The sequence below is a fragment of the Diaporthe batatas genome, assembly GCF_019321695.1.
Source record: "Diaporthe batatas strain CRI 302-4 chromosome Unknown Contig00016, whole genome shotgun sequence".
Taxonomy (NCBI): domain Eukaryota; kingdom Fungi; phylum Ascomycota; class Sordariomycetes; order Diaporthales; family Diaporthaceae; genus Diaporthe; species Diaporthe batatas.
This window is the reverse complement of record NW_025408563.1, coordinates 150,848-170,026: the sequence shown is the minus strand read 5'-3', so window position 1 is coordinate 170,026 and position 19,179 is coordinate 150,848. Positions and strand designations below refer to the sequence as shown.

Here is a 19,179-nt window from a genome sequence, read left to right as displayed (position 1 = left end):
TTGGCTTCGACACTGATGGTTTAACACACGACGCGGCCTCTTGCATGTTGGTTTCTTGTCTTCCTCCCCCCGCGGATGTGATCGTGAGGGAGACGCAACAAAAGTGCTTTTCATATCCCATCGTACACACCTCAGCGTATTGCCCCTTTCGGACGTTCAATGTTCATATACCCCTCCTCCTCCTCCTCCTACTGCCGGCCAGAGACGACATAACGTAACCGACCCAGCCAGCAATCTTCCTCGTCCGTGCCGGTTCCACGGTCCGCATTGGACCATCGAAGCACATATCGCCGACAGGATTCGGCGAGACAGCGGCCCAGGCGGCGATATCAATTCGAAATGGTGTACTGCGGGAAGCCCTCGATGGGCTGTAGGACGTGCAGGGCCAGGAGAATAAAGGTGCGGTGCAATAGCTCCCTGTTCTTCCCCCCTCGGCGCTTCTTCTCTGGGTGTGACGGATGCTCAATGTCGGTCTGAGACGCATTGGTTGACCGTGGCATCGCCCTGCAGTGCGACGAGACCAGGCCTGTGTGCAACCAATGCATCAAATCACGCCGTCACTGCTCAGGGTACCGATCCGACTTCGACATACTCCACCGGGACGAGACGCAAGCAACAGCTGCCCGGGCGAAGAAGGCTGCGGCCAAGAAGGCGGCCAAGAGGGCTGCCGAGGAAGGGGGCTTCGTTATCACATTCGACACGGCCCAGGATATGAATAGTGGCAACAAGGCTGGCAGCAGCAGCAGGAAGAACTCGGCCGCGCACCTCGGCGCCGATCACGGCAGCTCTTCATCACAGTCCTCCTCGCCAACGACCTCCTCACCCACATCCGCCGTGCCAGGCCCTTCATCGAGACCCAATGCCTATGCCTCGCCCCTCGAGGTGGTGTCTTTCCCAGCAGCCGCCCCAGCTATCCCACTCGACCAGCGCGCCAGCCACTTCTTCGCGTGGAACTTCATCATGGTGCCCGGCCAGCGAGGCAGGAATTCGGGCCACCTCGACTACCTGCTGCCGCTGCTCAACTCGCAGAACCGGCCCGACAGCGCCTTCCAGCTCGCCTACAGCGCGGTCGCCCTGGCGGCCATGGGCAACCGCCTCAAGGGCGACTCGACGGACCTGGTGGAGCTGTCGTACATGCAGCACTCGCGGGCCCTGGCCGCCATCGCCAGGGCGCTCCAGGACCCGGTCGAGAGCAAGCACGACGGCACGCTGGCGACGGTGCTGCTGCTGTCGCTGTTCGAGAAGATCACGGCGGCCAAGGAGGTCGGCCTGCTCGCGTGGCGCACGCACATCGAGGGCGCCATGCACCTGGTGCGGTCGCGGGGCCGCGAGATGGTCCAGAGCAAGGACTCGGTGCTGCTGTTCAACGCCGTGCGCCTGCAGATCATCGCCCGCACGCTGTCGTCGGGCACCTCGTCCGTCATGGGCGTCAACTGGTGGCTCCCCGAGTCCGTGGCCGCCGACTCCATCGGCGCCCGGTACCAGCGCTTCGCCCTCGAGGTCACCGACCTGCGCGCCGAGGTCACCCGCCTCATGGCCACGCTCGCCCGCAACGACCAGGGCCTGGAGCTGATGCTCGAGATGCTCCGCAAGGTCCAGGACCTCGACCTCCAGATGGCCAACTTCCTCCAGGGCCTGCCCGCCGAGTACCAGTTCACCCCGCTGCACTGGGAGGACGGCGTGCTCGAGGACAACGCCCAGATCCGCCAGGCGCCCATGTTCCCGGGCCGTGTCGACGCCTACTCGGACCTGATCGTCGCCAGCATATGGAACGCCACCCGCGCGACGCGCATCATCCTCATGTCGCTGCTGATCCGCGTCGCCGCGTGGATCTGCAGCCCGGCCGACTTCCGCTCCACGCCCGAGTACGCCACGGCCGTGAGGACCTGCAAGGCCAACATCTCCGAGATCATCTCGGCGGTGCCGTACATGCTCAGCATGCACCAGAGGAACGTCCAGCAGCCCAGCGCCCCGGCGCCCGGCGGCTTCGCGTGCGGCACGGACGAGCAGAGCAAGATGCTGGGCGGGCTCATGGTCGCGTGGCCGCTGAGCACCGTCAGGACCTGTGACTACACCATGGACTCGCAGAGGGAGTGGGCCATCGGCCGCCTGAACTTCATCGCGAGCGAGCTGGGCATCAAGTATGCCAGCAGTCTGGCTGCCGTGAGTTACCCCCCCCCCCCCCAACCCGTATTCTCCGTTCTGGGTGTCTTATATAATACTAACGCCCCCGCCCAGGCAAAAATCCGCTTCCCGTCGATGCTCATCCGTCGGGACGGGCTCATGCCGAGCAAGGACCCCCTGGGGGAAATCAAGCAGACTCTCTCTACCAAGATTGCTGTAAGATGAGAACAGAAGTCTGACTTCTCACCTGAGGTCAGCTCTGTGAAAGGCAAGCCGCCAGATGCCTATCATTTCAAATCAGGCCACCTCCGTCAGTGTAGGTTTGGCCACCTGCTTCCAAAAAATGGCCATCAGATGCCCACATTGTTACGCCTTGCTTGCCCGCCTCCGCCTCTTAGGCACGGGACTCCTGGGCCTATCTCTTTTCTCATCTCAACTGAACGGCATTTCATCAGAGTACGCGGGAGTCAGGTTGGCGTTGGGGCAAGGTGTTCGGCCACGACGCGCAAGATACCCGGGTTATCAGACTACGGTGGAGTCAAGGCGCTTTTCTTGCAGTGGTCACACGCGATGAATCGTAGGCCATTTTGGATTGGTTTCATCTATCTACTAGGTATCAATCAGTATCTCGATATAGTGAGGGGGCTGGCATTGGTAGGTAGTGAGTGCTACGTCTTGAGCAACACGCTGCTCTCGGAGGTCCTCGTGCTACCAGGAGGGCCGGCACATGAGCTGGTTTCGACTGCGGCCATAGAGCCACGACAACTTCATGCTTGATTTTGCCAGTGAAAACTGTACCATCACTGCGAGACACGTTTTTCCTTACCTAAGCAGGACAGCAATTCCATAGTGGGCATATATATAATTGAAATACTACTACATTACATCAACCCCTTGTGGTACTACCTCGTTAGCGAAGCCTGCGAAAAATTGCACACAATGGGCTCTATGGGTCTAGGGGCCACCGCAAGGCGCAGTAGATAATTGACCGGTGCTCGGGTGAGGTTTGAGAGAAACACGGACCCCGAAAAGCTGTTGGCATGCCATTGTTACTTCTCTCTGCCGCGGATTCCGCGGGTAGGTGTATGCTGGTCGGCTCAGAGACCATAGCCGTCTTCCAGGTGGTTGGACACTCTGTTTGTTCTGGTGGCTGTTTATGAGTCGTTTAATCACGACCTTTCTGCTCAGCAGGTGCGGGCTTCCATGCTTGGTATACCTGGCACATCTTCCACTACGGAGTGCTGCCTGGTGATCATGACCCTTGGGCAGATATGCATGAGGGGCAGAACCTGATGTACCGAGTACGCCAAATAGCTATCGTACGATGAAGGAAGAAGGGTGACACAGTCAGGACTCGTGTAACCCGGCAGAACTTGCTGTGCCGTCCAATTAGTCCGTAATTCGAGCACCCCAGCAATCCTCGAAGAACATACTAAGTAGTCCCGACCCACACCTACGACCTGGCCGCCGTACGTCCAACCACTCCAACCCTTGTGAGCCTCGTGGCCTGGAAAACAGGAATGGAGGAGGCTATCTTCGGATCCGCAGCACATTGCTGTCAAGGCAACAAGGTTTGCGGTTATCCACAAATGAGGCTAGTACTACCGGGGGAGGTACACAAGGGCCCATCTAAAGATCCATCCCTTACCGGTCCATGGGCAGTCTCGAAGTGCCCAGAAGCTTTGAGCCAGATGTCTCCGTGATGGCCGAGGTCTTCAGAGAGGCTAGAGACTTGAGCAGCCACCTGGCGAACAGATGTGGTCGAAGATATTCCGCAGGCTATTGCAGGCAGGGTGTTCGAATATCAATGGCGTTAGCAGCAGCATACGTCGCCCTGGGTTGAAATTAATACAGCACCGCTCTTCTATATGAAGAGACGCGAGACATCTCTTGACCATTGTGCTATGTACCTCTTTCTGTTGATTTCTTTGGATGCAGACTTTTGTTGACTGGCTAAGCCTGTATTTCCCGGAAATGCGCCGTAGAATCCAGTGCAAAGCGAAATAAACAGTACAAAGGTGTATGTTCCAGTTTTGAGCCTGCCTGGATATTGTCACGAATACGACATCTGGAGGAACGGTTGTCGTTGATCGTGTCTTTTCTTCATACCTATCGGGCATTCCCAGCCAGCTGAAACTGAATTGCTTCATGAGCCTGATCTCTTGGCATCTATCTATATCCAGCCTACAAAGTACTAGTTGGTGGATACTCCTCCATCTGCCGAGGCGGCACGCCCGTCTTGCCACCACTGATCCACCTGCCCAGGTGGCTGAGATGGCCTGATGGACCGATCACCCGTCATTGAAGCCCAAGAACTTGTTGACTCAAGCTGCGACGAGTCATGGCTGGCTTGACTCTGGCAGGGGCACTGCGGTTCAGAGCTCCCGGCCGCTTGCCAGTACCCCAACGACCGACAAGACAGTCGCTTCACGGAGGATGTGCGGATGACTGTGAACGAATTGCGCGTGTGCTGGAAGGTCCGTGAATCTGGAGCGGTATAGCCTATCGTGGAAAATATGAAGCTCTAAATGCCGCCGATCCGGCCAATACGCCCACATTTTACCAAGTGCATCCTGCGCACGGATTCGAGACGGGAAGCATCATGTAGTGGATGGGACGAGAAACCGCCCAGGCGTGGCACGTCGGAGCACCTGCACTCATGCGGATTCTACCAAGGAACAATGCCCGGTAGCTGCTTTCGAGAACGTGAGAACCAGCAGAACGTGCACCTAGGTACGTACTGAGGACCACGGCCAGGGGCAGTGCGACAGAGGTGTCAAAGCGTTCATTCTTCATCACTGTCTATGCGAAGCCGGTGTGCTCGTGAGCACTACCGCAGGATATCATTACCAAGCACAAGCTCTTCCAGGTCGCTCTTCTCCTCCCACTCCTCCCGTCGGTCCCGCCGTATGACAAACTGAGTCGGCACAGGCATGCTGTCACCGTACTCGCCGCTGGTGTCGGTTCCCGCCCCAGCCCCATCGAGGCCTCGCCGCTGGTGGATGGCACCCGGCAGCTCGATCCCGTTGCCCGTAGTAACGTATGCGTGATGTCCTAGCATCATGTTGTGATTATTAGCCGTATACCTGATTATCCCGTCGTGGTCAACCGTCTGGGTCAGCTGTGCATAGCAGCTGGTCCCTGCGCTGTTCTTTCCCATCGCGTTGGTGTCATTGCCGGTGTCGGGCTCGAATACCCCCCCGGTTGGCGCTCCGATGCGTGCATTCCTGTACGCCCTGGTCATGTCGACGAGCGAGTTCAGGATGCTGAACTCCAGCTTGAGCTTGATGCTGTAGACCATGCCCTTGTAGGCCGTCTGTATCACGTACAGCCCTGCGTATTCCAGAGCCAGTATCGTGATGTCCAGGACAACGACCATGACATTGATCTGGATGAGATGCGTGAGGAAACGACGTCCGGTGGCGGACGCTTTTGGTGACGACGGCCATGACTTGTTCCTGAGAAGCCTCATGGTGGCGATAACGTATATTGCGGATATGCCGAATTCCTGGAGGAAGAAGAGGGTGACATGTATGCGCTCCATGATGGCGTAGGGCTCCACCCAGCGGTGCGGATGCCGCGAGTTCGACCCGTAAAGCATAACTGAAGTAGGAACGTGGCTGATGATGGCGTTGATGATGATGCAGGCCAGCGTTGTCCTTAATATCCTCTTATCCCTGACCAACAAGTGCATCCTGCTGAACAGCACCATCGACTGCCCCGTCACCATGCAGACCCATCCGACTATTATGAGTGAGCCATAGATGAAGCCATTGCGGATGAAGCTGAGGTCCTTGGTGAGGAAGCCGACCGAGTAGACGGCGATCCCCCACGTCGCGACCACGAAACTCCAGAAGTACAGGCCGGTCCGCCGCGGGAAGGAGCTGTAGATGATGACGTTGAGCTCGACGACATTGTAGAAGGCCACGGCGAGGAAGCATTCGACTATTGTGACTGCCGGGCCCGGGGGGAGTCCGCCGGAGCTGATCCCAAGGTCTGAAATGGCCATCCGATCGTGTATCTGGGTGCCCCCAAGAGGATGGGCTTTAGATCTGGGGTCCACTGGTCCTGAGGCCGAGCCCCGGAGTGTCGGCAGGTACAAAACCCTCTCTACTGGGTGACAGGGAAAGCAAATTCAAGCAGGCTCATGATGCTGCTGCTGTTGCGGCGGCGGCGGTAAGGGCCCTCATGTATGAACGGCTGGATGTTTGTCTGGACGGACATCAAGGATGATGGAACAGGAGCGGGTCGACACATGGTCAGCAGGAAACAGGGTCCCACATGTCCCATGTGGGACTTAGACGGGAATTGAGCTGCGCGAGATCAAGGTCTTGTTTTGCTCCTGGGAAATGCGTGACCGCTGCAGGCTGACAGCATGTCCGGCCTCCTCCTGCGCGCGAAACAGTCAATCAGATCCGAAGGGGGAGATCGCCGGGGCACCTTTAGACGCATCGGATACAACGAGCATGACTCGCCCGGCTGCCTGGTCGATGGTCGGGCTTTTACCGACATGCAGCCGCGAGCACCCAGTGGTGGTTGAGCAACGACGATGCCGGCCCAATGCAGGTTGCGCCCTGTACGTGGTACCAGCCCGTGGAAGGCGTCGAACGGGAAAAAACCTTCCTTCTAGTGTGCGGTGCCGCAGAGGCTCATTTTTCTCCTCTGGTGCGGGCTCCACCGGCCGAGGGTCGTGTCGAATCGCCTGCCATTCGTCGCGGGGGGGTGATCGTCGTGGCCCGGGAGGACGTGAAGGGGTCATCCTAACCCGGGGCCCCTCGCTGCCAGCCTGTGATAGGCCGTGGGAGCCGTCGTGATCGCATGCTAGGCCCTGAGATCGTGCTCGAGTCGGGAAATGTCACCCTCCCTGAGCCCAGATGAGTCGAGGGTACTTACTTCCGCAGCGCGACCTTGGTCTGATCAATCTCCAGTACAGGACGGCCCTTGGGCTGCCTTGGCCGCGGAAAACCTGTGGGCATCCTCTGCTCGTCCCCGGGAATAAGGACGACAAATCCGTAATAGGCATCCGGTACACAGTACTGAGGCGTCCGATCCGCGTTGGCATTCCTGAGCCCAGGCGCCCTGCACGAGCATCAACTGGAAGCCCGTTCACCGACTCTTGTTTCTCCCGGGACAAGACTCACCCATGGCCAACACCACCAACATGGAAATACGCATACCCCCTCGGCCCACAGCACGGTGTCAACGGGCTCCTTGATGGCAGATGCATCGGCGAAAGCTGCCATAGTTTGAGACAGCCCAGGTGCAAAGTTCCGCTAGCCCCAAGTTATGGCGGATCACCTCCACGTATTATTGATAGAGTCGCATTTGCTTGTTGACGTGCCGTAGTCGAGTCGGATGGCGTCATTCACATCGCTGACACCGAAAACTTGGACGAAGAGCAGCAGGTCATGACTAATAAGGCATCGGGAATGGTGATCTCGAGAAATTTGGCAAAAGGGTGTTCATATAGTTATGGTATTGTTGAATAAATATGTACATACGCCACGGTATTAGAATACTACTACGGCAGCGAGAAAGGGCACGATCCGAGGGCGAGCCCAAAAACCCATGGACGGAAGACGCACCAGGGCTTGCAGGGCTATACGGATATGCACACGCACATACCCCAAACAACCTTGTTACGTTGGTTTCCCTCCACAATGTCAAACTCAAGAAGAGGTCAGCGTCTCGGAGCAGTCACCGCTCGGGACGTCGGGACTACGGCCTGCTCGATGTAACACAGACCGGACACGGACACACGCACATGCGCATACATACCATCGTTTCCCCCATCGACTACACACTGAGTTCAGCATGCCGTGTAGGGGAAGCATGGTAAGAGAAAGCATGGCACACCGCGCAGCCTATCACATCACATCACAACACAGCCAGGACCTTATGACGTCGGCTTCGCAGCCCAGCCGAGGCGCTTTGCGCCGCCGTCAAAGACCACAAAGGCCGCCTTGAGGGCGATGTCGCCGAAGATGGAGATGCCGATGTCCGCGTCGGACTGCAGCCCGCCGAAGCAGGACGTGCTGGCGGTGTCGACGGGCGCCCAGTTGATGTAGGACCCGGGCACGGTGATCTGGCCGTCGCCCACGGCGAAGGTGAAGTCGGGCAGCTTGGAGTCGCACGGGAAGACGAAACCGCCGTCCTGCTGGCTGTCCTGGGCGCCGTCCACCTGCGCGTAGTACGCCTTGACCACCTCGTCGGGCAGCATGAGCAGCGTCGTGCCCGTGTCGGCGATGCCCGTGATGGACGCCTGCGTCAGGGTCGCGGCACGCTTGCTGCCGGCGGTCACGGGGGCGTGCTGCCGGGTCGGGGGTGCCGCGCGGGACTCGTGGGCCTTGTTGTTGGTGTTGCTCTTGCGCATCAGCTTGTTGAACCAGCCGACCCACACGGAGTCACCACCGCTGCTGCTGCTGCTGCTGCTGCTGCCCGTCTCCTGCGACTGTGCCAGGCCGTCCAACAGGGAGCCAAGGTCTCCCAGGTCGCCGAGGTCGCCGAGGTCGCCAAAGCCTGAGGAGCCGCTGCTGTCGCCGCCGAAGCCGGGGAAGCCGGGGAAGCCGCCACTTGACTCCGATCCGGACCCGGAAGAAGAGCCCGTGTCAGAACCGGTGCTTCCCGTGCTGCCTGTGCCAGTGCTTCCTGTGCCAGTGCTTCCTGTGCCCGTGCTTCCTGTGCCAGTGCTGCCAGTGCTGCCCGAGCCAGAGGTCGACGTGGCGGAGCCATCACCGACGGCATAGCCCGTGGACTCGAAGGACCAGAAGCCCGCAAACTTCTGGGTGCTGTTGACCAGGTCCGTGTAGAAGATGTCGCCGGTGAAGGCGGCGGTGTCGATGTAGCCAAAGTTGTAGCTGCCCTCGGCGTCGTGCTTGAGGTCGGCGGTGAAGACGGGCTGCGACAGCTTGGGCATGGCGTTGTCAAAGAAGGTGTTCTGGGCCCTGGGCGAGACGGTGTTGATGGAGCTGAAGGCCAGGCCCACGAGCCCGGACATGTGCGAGTCGGCCGTGAACTCGGACGACACCTGGGTCGCCGACTCGACGGCCTGGGACTGCACGCTCAGGTTGCCGATGGTCACGATGTCCTTGTAGACGTTGCCGCTGGACGAGGACCCGTCGCCGTAGCTGATCTTCCAGCTGGCGCCGGCCATCTTGGTCGCGGTCGAGCTCTTGCCGGGCGAGTAGACGGCCTGCCCGGACACGGACTGGCTCGACGTCTCGCTGCTGAACACCCACAGGTCCGACGACCCCGTGTCAAAGTCCATGGGCAGCGTCTGGGGCGGCGTGCCGATCTGGATGTTGGCGAGGTACTCCGAGTCGAACTGCTCGGGGGACGTGGCGACGGAGCCCTCCGTCTCGGAGCGCTTGCCCGCGTCCGGCGCCATGCCCACGCCCGCGCGGTGGTTCGCCACGAGCGTCTTGAGGCGCGTGGGCAGCTCCTTGCCGTACTTGGCGTACACCTTGGCCATCGCCACGCCGGGGTGCTTCTTGTAGACCGTGTTGCGCTTCACGGGGACGGAGAGGGTCTGCCCGCCGCGGGTCCTGACCCTGTCCATCGGCTGGGGCAGGGCCGAGGCGAGCTCGGCGCTGGCGGCCAGCAGCGCAACCAGGTACGCTCCGAAGGTCTGCATTGTGTGTGAGAGAGAGAGGAAAAGAGGGTTATGTGAGGATGTAGGGATGGACGACCACGAGGTCAAAAGGCTGAGTAAGACCACCGCCTGGGTGAGGAGCTTCCGAGAAGTTGGAAGCTGTGTGAGAGAATGGAAGAGGTGCGTATTGCAGAACAGTGGGGATCAAAGAAGGAGGAGAATAGAAAGAGGGAAAAGGAAACCTGGATCCGTCCTTAACTGCGGATGGCAAAGTGATGGTTAGAAACGACGAGCAGGAAACACAAACAGGCAGAGGTACAAGAGAGATGCCAAGCTCGATATATATACACCAGGTAGGACGTCACGGTGGGAATAGAGGAGTGGGCGGCACAACACGCGGTTCGCTGGCTGACGAGATTGTGGCAGGGGTGTTGGTGCCGATTCCGATTTCTCGTGCCCCTGGGACCCACGGCAGCTCGCATTCAGGGCGGCTACCTCAATCCAGTAGGTCATATCCGTTGGAAAGTACCTGCCTACAGTAATCTATTCAGCTTCAGGGACCCTCGGGGAGGCAAGGTGGCTGCCTGTCGGCAGGGGCGAAGACTGACCAACCAAGCCATCCTGAGAACATCTCAGGCCGTGCCCCAACGAGGTAAACAGCCCGCCCGCTCGTCATTGTTGACGTGTTGCAGCTTGACGAAAGACAATAACGGCACAGCTATCGTGTGCGTGTGCCCCTGGTGTCTCCCCCGTGCCGACTCTAGAGGGAACCGATGGCGTTGAGTGGCCAGGATGGGGAATTAAGGCCGGGCGCTCCCATCCAATGGTGCGGGTGAGAAGTCGGTGCAGTGGTCGTGGTGGATATCGGCGTTTCTGGCACCAGCCCTGTCATTTCCCCCAGGACAAGTGATCGGCGCCGGGATCTAGTCAAGCTTTCAGGATAAGACGGGTAATCTGGGTGGGGGCCTGGAACCAGATAAACAGCATCTGGCCGGGCTACCACTCTGGCAGGCGGTGCAACATGTGACATGGGGGCAAAAGGAGGCCCCTGGACCAGAGGTTGATGAATTTCAGCCGCGTGCTCCTTGTCCGATCCCCACATTGCTGCGCCGTCTTTCATGCGCGCATGTCATATGAGGAATATTATTAGGGTGTGATATGTGATCGCGGAGAAACGTCAGCATGGCCCCTGCAAGGTGACTTTCGTGCCAAGCTGGTTCTACATGTAAGCGAGAAGTCACTTCACAAGCGCTGTTTCTTATTTGGCTCTGGGGGCCGTCTATTGGCCGGGGCAAAAATGTCAGTCGTCCGAACGCTGCGTTTTGCCCGACTGGCCAACTTTGGTTGGTCTGGTGTGCGCATTGAAAAGTACGTAGATCCTTACCAGCCCTGGAAGAGAGGCTGAGGTAACGGGGAAATTACAGCGGGGTAAGAGGAATAGGGCATACGCTTCATCTTTTTTACATAGAGACTCATGACTACACCCATATTTACTCTACTGGAATATTTATTATGATATTTACATTTAATCAAATACATAGACTACCTCTCGGTGAAGCGATACTCGAAACATGCATACAAAGCTACGAACAAGTCAGCTTACGAAGCACCTCATATATATCACACAGCCGCGTTTGGCTTCGAACGCATACAGAGTAGAAGCGAAACCATCGAAACCAGTCATACAACATAAAAAAGGCTCAGTTCGTGTTGTTTGAGTACCCGAGAGCCGTCACAGCGTGCATTTGCTTTTCAACACACCTCTCGCAGGGACTGCTTGGACCAGGATAGCTGCCGTGACATCATTTCAGTCAAGAGGATATATAGATCTTTGCTCTTAGTATTCACAAGGTGTGATCGTCTTCAGTATCTGACAGGAACACAACTTTTCTTTTCACAACTTTTCTTTTCACAACTTTTCTTTTCACAACTTTTCTTTTCACAACTTTTCTTTTAAGATCAAGCTACAAGCAACATGATTTGGTCAGAAGATGCACAGTACCAAAGAATATAGAAAGTAAATAATCAAATATCAGAAAACAGTTACATGTATAAAATGTACACCCATACAAGACAGACGTGTAACTATTAGTATGACATCAGGCGGGCCGGACCGACTTCTGTAGAGGAATCGTCCCGCAATGACAGGTGTACAAAGACTATAAACCCCACTCTGTAACCCTGGACACTTGTTGACATCAGCGTTTCCCTTTCATATGTCCTAACTTTACAAAATTGGTGTTTGATGAGTATCGCCGTCCTTTTTGCGTTGGTTGTATGGGCAGAGGTCCACCAACAACCACACAGCAACCTCAAGAATTCTCATTACCTACGCACGCCGTCCACACTGGCCGACGCACGGGTCAGGTATCTTCAAATTGCGGGCTGATAGATGATCATCCATCTTGTCATCATAGGTATGTTACGAATGAGCATCAATAAACGCACCCTTTTTGTGAGATTTGTCGCTCCTCAGTGAAATTCATGACAAGGGACTGGAATGATGTACGAAGGCTGCGAATATTCACTTTGCACGGCAATGGCTTGTTCCAAAAAATCCATTGAGCCTATTATCAACCCATTCTCTATCTAACTGTGCACTCGATTAACCCCAGGACCATGATTGCTTTTGTCGCTAGGCGTTTGGTGGCACCTCGGCCAGTCCGTCATTACATCTGTCACCGATGGTGATGCCTCCCTGACAGTAAGCAATGAAGATGACATTGCCATTCTCTACGCATCGCCACATTGATTTCAACGCCAATGCATAGATGTCCTGGTCGTCGCGGGCCCTGCCTGCCATCACACTCGGTATTCCCCGCAAGGTAGAGTTCATCAGCCCAAAGTAATAATCCTTGTCGACGTCCAGTAGTCTCGGTCCGGTCAATTTGCCGGGGGAGCATACCCTCCGAGGCCTTGGGAGAACATGTTAGCATCTGAAAGCGAGGATACTGGCATCTTTGAAAATGACCAAGGCGCTGACCTACCGTGACTGGCTGGGCGTCGGCTGCTCGGAATCAGCAGTAAGCCAGAGTGTCTTTGTGGAAACTGAAACATGTGTGATCGAGGGTTCGTCCATGGTCGTTTCCACGGCTGCTTCAGTAGTCGTTTCCACACGTGTTTTGGTCATCGTTTTCGTGACTGTTGCTGCAACATCATCCCCCGTCACAGTGACGGTAGGAATTCCAGTCGCCAGAGCACCTGTTGATGGTTGTGCTTGAGAGACGGCATAAGTCTTCGTTGCTGTGTATGGATATTGTCAGTCCAGTGTATGCCATCAGCTGAGATGGAGAGCCTCTTACCGTAGAGAACCGCCAGCACTGTTGTACAAATGGCCAAAACGCCCACCAGAATGGAGAGGACGAGTGCCTTAATCCATAGCCTCACTTTCTGCTGCCGTAACTCCTCAATGGTAGAAGATAGAAGGAGTCTATCGGGAATGGTATCCCGTTCGATTTCGTACCCCATTCGGAGGTCCTATGGAAAGCTTTGGAGTAGAGGTTGCTGTTGGTTTGGTTGAGTTGAAGGGTGGTTTTGCCACGGCGATATGCCGCTCGTTTCAAGTGCCCAGATCTTGGGGGGAAGAGTCGGAGGTGTTGCGGCTTGATGTGTTTACAAAGCCGTGTGGATGTTACTCGCGATGGAGACGGTCTTGTCGGCGGTGCGAGGGGAAAGGGCTTTCCGGGGAGCCCTTTTATATGTGAGCGCGGGATCTCAACAGCAACAGAAAGGTCACGGCGAGCTTTGTGTCACTGAAGCCTGCGACAAAAGCCATTGGCCGAGATGGGCGTTTAGTCACGTCCGGGTCTGATCGCCCATCCGGGGTGCCATGCAGACAATTGATCTTAACAAGACTTGCATTGCTCTCTAGAGATCTATTTTCTCGTTGCTGTCGTTTCTAAGATAAGAATAATATCCGCAAGCCCCAGGTTCTGGCTGGCTGGCTCTTCCTTCATTTTCCAAAGTTCCTCTCTCATCAATCTTCTGCAAAAAGCCGCCCGAGTCCACGTCCACTCAGGACCCCTCAAGACACCGATGCCCCCCCCCCCTCAATAAGACCGACTATCTCGTTCGCCCATGATGCCGAGGTCCAGATTCCACCAGCTCAACCACAATCCCATTGACGGGTATGCGACCCCACGCCATGCCACGCCGGGGCAGTTCGTCGGTCAACGTCCCGCCGTCTCACCCCACAGACAACAGGATTCCACCCTCCGGGCCGGCCCGCCTCGTGCTGTTCAAGGTTTGTACAGCCGGGGCTGTTACTCTGAACCTCAGAGGTCCAGCCAGTCATCACCTAGGCAATCAGTAAAAAGAACGAGACAAGGGAAGAAAGAGAGCGTGAGATTACGGCGCGAGGGTTAATTAGCAGCGCTTCTGCAAGGCTGCCGTGATCAGCGGACGACGTTGTTAAAGCGGGATCGCCCGGGGTGTGTCTCAGTCATCCCAGCGGTGTTGTCTAGAAGCACAATATGGTGGCCAGCGTGTTTGTTTACCATGATTCACCTGATCCGCGTGTCATCAGACGTTGGATGATCTGACCCCGTGCCGATGGCAGCCATGACATCTGGAGGCAGGCCACAAGCTGATTCACGACGCCCGAAGTGCTCGCCTTCAAGTCGTGGATTGAATCACCCCCAAAGCCGAATGAACGAAGGGTAAATGTAAATTCCGAGCATCGAATCTTGACTCGGGTCTTCTACTTGTGGTTACCAGACTGTTGCTTCTTCTGACATGTGGTGTAGTTTCTCTGCAGGCAAGGCTCGTCATACCTTACCAACTAAATTTCTCTTACGAACGCTCTGTCACAGACCACCATGATTAAGGTACCTAGAAATGTCGATTCCATAGTAGTGCCTATTCCCTAAGGGCCCGTAGTGCGTGCTTCGCACAAGGGCTTGTACATACAAATACAACATTGAACAACGTCCACAGTTAAACTGGGGGGTTGATGGTAACCACCGCAGAGCCCTCGGGCTGGTGGTCCCATCTGAGCTCCCTCTCCCCTCCTGAAACAACAGAAAGGCCAGGCACAACAACAACGCCTTTCTTTTCCATTCCCCTTGCACCCCACCACTCGTTCGGCCGGTGTCGACGCAAAACTGCACTGTAAGAAAACTCCAACACTGGTATCAAGAAATAGACCACTCGATATTCTGTTCTGTTCCGCGCCCTTTCCTTCCCTTGTAATCTTTTTTTTAACTTTCCATTTGAATCAATAATGGCTAAGCCTGAGGTGCATCATCGCCTGCAGCGTCATTGTTGCAGGGGAGAACCCCCGCCTTCCCTTGTTAAAAAAAAAACAAAAACATCCTCATCAAACAATCATCGTCCGCGCCGCTGTCGAGTCGACCCCCGCCCTCGTCGTACAGCCCCACGGGGCTTTTGCTGGTCCGGCAGGTTCAGACTAGAACCTCCCCGATCTTGTCCATCGGTAGGTTCAGCTCTCCATTCCGTGACCCCCCCGCGGGCTTGTGCCTGCGCGGCCTGGTATGACTGGTGGACTGACGCAGGCATGCCCGGGATGGACGGCAAGGAGACCGGGGTCCCTCGGTTCAGACCAGAACCTCTCGAAACTCTCTGACCTCGCCCACCGGTAGGTTCTGCTCTCTATTCCGTGACCCTCCCGCGGGCTTGCGCCTGCGCAGCCTGGTATGACTGGTGGACTGACGCAGGCATGCCCGGGATGGACGGCAGGGAGATCGGGGTCTGTCTGGTGGTGCTGGGCGGGGAGGCAGACTGTGGGGCCTTTGGCGACGCACTCGGTGCCACTGGGGCCACTGGCGTCGCCGCCGCCGCCGCCGCCGGGGCCGGGGGCGGGACATAAGCCTGCTGCGGAAGAGGGGGTGCGATTGCCGGCTGGACTGGCGGAGCCGGCTGTGTGGGCTGCGGGAATGTTGCTGGTGGGTTAAGCTGAGGCGGAGGAGGGGCAACTTGCTGTTGCAGTTGCAGTTGTTGTTGCTGCTGCTGTTGCAGTTGCTGCTGTTTCTGTTGCTTAGCCTGGCCTTCTTTCTCGATGAGCTCACCGAGGTACTTGAGGTTATCGCGCGCCTGCGGCTCTCTGTCGAGAATGGAGCGCACAATGTGCCATTCGGTTGCCTGCATCGCATGGGCCTGAGGCAGGATGAAGGCCACCGTCGAACAAGAGATGTGCTCGCCAAGGATGTCCCGCGCCACGGCCTCGCCCTGTTGTTGGAGCTCCTCTTGGGTCAGCGGCCTGTTGGGAGGGGGCTGGGGCTGTTGCGGCTGCGGTGGTGGCGGGAAGCCACCGGAGCCGACATGGGGCGTCGTCGGGGAGAAGCTGGGGCCAGACAGCGACGCGCTGCGGTGTGAGAAGTTTGGGGGAGCAGGCGTGGGCGTTGCGCTGGCCTGGGCGGAGGGTGAGGCAACGGCCTTGTTGTTCCAGTCAGAGCCGTGGAGTTTGTTCATCGTCGCAACGTCATTCCTATAGACGATGACGAGGAGCAACATGTTCTCGTCTCGAGTCTGGGGCAGGTAGTTGTCCTCGAGGTTCAGAAGGAACTCCGGGTGGTTGCCGGTGCCCGCCGCCACGGGGATCAGGTAAGTGTCTTTGACATTGGCGACAGACTTGTCGCCCACGACGGCAATCTTCTGCCTGGTGTCGAAGTACTCGTAGATCCTGTCGAAATCTTTCCTGCCGTCCTCGTACGCTGCTGTCAAGCTGGCGACAACAACGTCCACGGTGGGACTCCACCGCATGCCACAGAGGTACTCGGTCGCCGTGGCTACCGACAAACGGCCCCCGATGACGAGCTCCTGGGGCACAAAGGTCTTCCAGGGGAGGCCCAGTGTTTTCGAGAGGTCTGCCCCGCCGACGTGCTTGGCCTTGGCCTGAAAATTTGCTATATTTGTCATTTGGACCTTGCCACGCCACACGATATCCGGATCCGTCTCTTCTGTTGGTGAGTAAGGAGGGGACTCATTGCCGTCGTCTTGAAGCAGCCTATCGACATCAGGATCATCGCCAGGACCCTGCGAAGGGGCAGGGGCAGGAGCAGGGGCGGAGGGTCGGCGCCGCTGCGAACCGGTTGGAGACTTGACGCTGGAAAAGACCTTGTTGATATCGAACTCCGGGTTGGAGGGTGAGCGCTGAGTGTCGATCCTCATGGGTTCCCCGGATGGCGTGCGGGCATGAGCGGCCGGGCCCCCAGCACGGGCTGCTGCGCCAGCCTTGGAGGCCTGAGCTGATGATTCGCGGTTGGCCTGGCGCTGCGGGAACGATGCTGTCTCGCTTGGCACCGAGAAGCTATCACCCTCAATAAGCTCCTCGCCCTTGTGGGTGCGCCTGTATCTCGGTCCGGTTTGAGTTTCCTCTGTGGCGATGACGGACTGGCGCATGCTGCGTTCCCTAGCCGCGGCGGTCTCCTGCTGTTGTTTCTCCGAGGCAAGCTGGTCAGATGTCATCACGGCCAACATGGGCGGAGTAAGCGAATGGTTGAGCATCCGCACGATGAGCTCCGGGTTGCTCTTCAGGTTGGCGGACAGAGTCCTGCACTGCTTGGCGTACTCCTGGACGTTGGGGTGAGAATCATGGACAGCCCTCTCGACGGCAATCGAAAGACGTTCAGCCCGGGACTCGTTCGAGACGCCATCTGATGGGTTGTACCCGCCCTCCTTCTCGTAGACATTGATGGCGTGTACAAGATTTTTCTGAAGCAGCTTTGCAGACCCTTGGCGGCCGCTGGGGAGCTCAGGGATGGTGTTGGGCAGGTCACTCGGGGGCTCGTAGTCGGCGGCAGCAGGCACAGACTCGCTCTCGGAGACCTTGCGCAGCTTGGACGGCTCCTTTTCTTGGATGTTAGCAAGCCGTGCAAAGTGTACGCGGGAGGAGGATAAGCTACTCACTCTTGTGGCCGTGGTGTCGGCCGAATCGTGGCGCTCCTTGCGCTTCCCAGCTGCTGTCTTTGCGCCGGGGGCCTTCTTCTCCGGGGCCGGGGAGGCAGAGGACATGGCAGACTTCTGGGAGGATCTTGGGTCGTCCTGGGACAGCTCGCTCTGGCGTTTCTTGCCCTTCTTGGCGCCCTTCTTCTTCTTCTTCTCGTCCTCCTCGGCGGCCTTCTCCTCCTCGTATTGGCGCCGCTTCTCCTCCCAGGGCTTCTCGCCCTTTTCGATGGCCTCGACCAGGTCCTTGTGGTCCTCTGGCTTGCACTGCTCGCAATAATATGTGACGTCCTCCAGGTCCTCTCCGAATATGCTCATGCCCACGCAGACATTGTGCTGCCAGACGCCGCAGCCTTCACACCCGATCCAGGGCTCGTCCTCGGCGTAGCCGTCCTGGCTGGTAGCGCCACATACGCAGCGGATGAGCTCATCCTCCTCGGTCTCTGGCTCTGGCTCGGACTGCTTCTTTGAGGATTTCTTGCCGCGGCGTTTGGGCTCGAGAGGAGTGTCGAGGGCGTCGAGCGCCTTGTGCTGGCCCTTGGTGCTCCGCACAGAGCGGCGCGGCTCTGCTTCCGACATGGTGTCTCTGTGAGGCGAAAGGACGGCGAGGGTCGTGATTGATGTTGTGGTCGACAGCGGAGTGGTGCTGGACGCACTCTGGGGTGCCGCCGGTGTCGCGCTCGTGGCGATCAACAGGCGAGGAGGAGTGCGTGTCAAGCTTAGGTTGGTGAGGTTTTCACTACAGCTGCTGGTCTCGACTGCTGCTGGGAGTGCGCAACTGCCTGCTGCCCTTTCTCCCTTCCTCGTGGTGGAAAGGCACTAGGATGCCGTTGGTGATGTTGCCGCCAGGTTTGGAACGGGGCAGCGTCACACATTCATTGGCAGAGTAGGCTACTAGATGAGGCAATGTCGACGGGCCTACGCAGGAGTCAAAGAGATGGAGGACACGGTCTACAGGCAGAGAGGCGTTGCTGCGATGCGCGTCGCTGTCGCGAAAGTGGGACGTTTTTGCTCAAGCTCAAGCCGAGGCGTGGCGTGGCGTGGCGTGCGGTGCGCGCGCGACGCTCCAGGCACAGAGCTCTGGTGCGGGGTGAGTCAGATCGAGATGCGGTCGCGATACAGTTGCGACACGCTTTCTGGCAGAGATGCACGGCGGATTGGTGAGGTTGTTGGAAAAGTCGAAGCAGAATTCTTGAGGATGGTCGGAGGAGACTGGTACAAAAAGTGGAGGCGAGGGGGGGGGAAGCAACAATCGACGGCAGCAAAGTCACCAAGCCGCTTGGAAGAGAGCATCTCCAACATCGTACTAAGAGCAGGCAGCTCAATGATTGGTCCGACAAACCAGGAATGCTGACTAAACAGTCGGAGGCAGCGGCACCATTGTCCGCGCTAACCAGGATTGGCTTAGACCTGGAGTGTGTGAAGCACTGCTTGGCCCCTGCAGACAGTCGCCCATTGACGCGTGCCTTCGCTTGCCTGGAGCTCCCTCAATCGTCAAGCTCCAGTTGCCTGCCGTCACCAAGCAAGCAGCCTCTCCAAACAACCTCCCTCCCACTCTCACC

The 19,179-nt window shown here is 57.5% G+C and overlaps 3 protein-coding genes across 3 annotated transcripts; 1 reads left to right on the top strand and 2 right to left on the bottom strand.

Moving 5' to 3' along the window:
* Positions 1 to 3,014, top strand: KVR01_011509 (uncharacterized protein). The gene is made up of 3 exons (XM_044782340.1): positions 1 to 399; positions 511 to 2,163; positions 2,239 to 3,014. The coding sequence occupies exons 1-3, from the start codon at positions 340 to 342 to the stop codon at positions 2,347 to 2,349; spliced, it is 1,824 nt and encodes a 607-aa protein (XP_044639218.1). The 5' UTR covers positions 1 to 339; the 3' UTR covers positions 2,350 to 3,014.
* Positions 3,015 to 4,954: 1,940 nt separating this feature from the next.
* Positions 4,955 to 6,133, bottom strand: KVR01_011501 (uncharacterized protein; the record flags this gene model as incomplete). The annotated part of the gene is made up of 1 exon (XM_044785789.1): positions 4,955 to 6,133. One exon carries the CDS (start codon positions 6,131 to 6,133, stop codon positions 4,955 to 4,957), a length of 1,179 nt encoding a protein of 392 aa, XP_044639210.1.
* Positions 6,134 to 14,543: 8,410 nt separating this feature from the next.
* KVR01_011608 (uncharacterized protein) lies at positions 14,544 to 18,852 on the bottom strand. Its single transcript, XM_044793827.1, has 2 exons — positions 17,582 to 18,852; positions 14,544 to 17,521 (listed from the first exon to the last, which is right to left on the bottom strand). Exons 1-2 carry the CDS (start codon positions 18,194 to 18,196, stop codon positions 15,326 to 15,328), a joined length of 2,811 nt encoding a protein of 936 aa, XP_044639317.1. The 5' UTR covers positions 18,197 to 18,852; the 3' UTR covers positions 14,544 to 15,325.
* Positions 18,853 to 19,179: the final 327 nt, after the last annotated feature.

Excerpts from the sequence above, each read along its gene's own strand:
- KVR01_011509 (XM_044782340.1), top strand. The coding sequence starts at position 340 with ATGGTGTACTGCGGGAAGCCCTCGATGGGCTGTAGGACGTGCAGGGCC. Across the intron at positions 400-510 it reads GCAGGGCCAGGAGAATAAAG|TGCGACGAGACCAGGCCTGT; the intron begins GTGCGGTGCAAT and ends ATCGCCCTGCAG. Across the intron at positions 2,164-2,238 it reads ATGCCAGCAGTCTGGCTGCC|GCAAAAATCCGCTTCCCGTC; the intron begins GTGAGTTACCCC and ends GCCCCCGCCCAG.
- KVR01_011608 (XM_044793827.1), bottom strand. The coding sequence starts at position 18,196 with ATGTCGGAAGCAGAGCCGCGCCGCTCTGTGCGGAGCACCAAGGGCCAG. Across the intron at positions 17,522-17,581 it reads CCGACACCACGGCCACAAGA|GAGCCGTCCAAGCTGCGCAA; the intron begins GTGAGTAGCTTA and ends ATCCAAGAAAAG.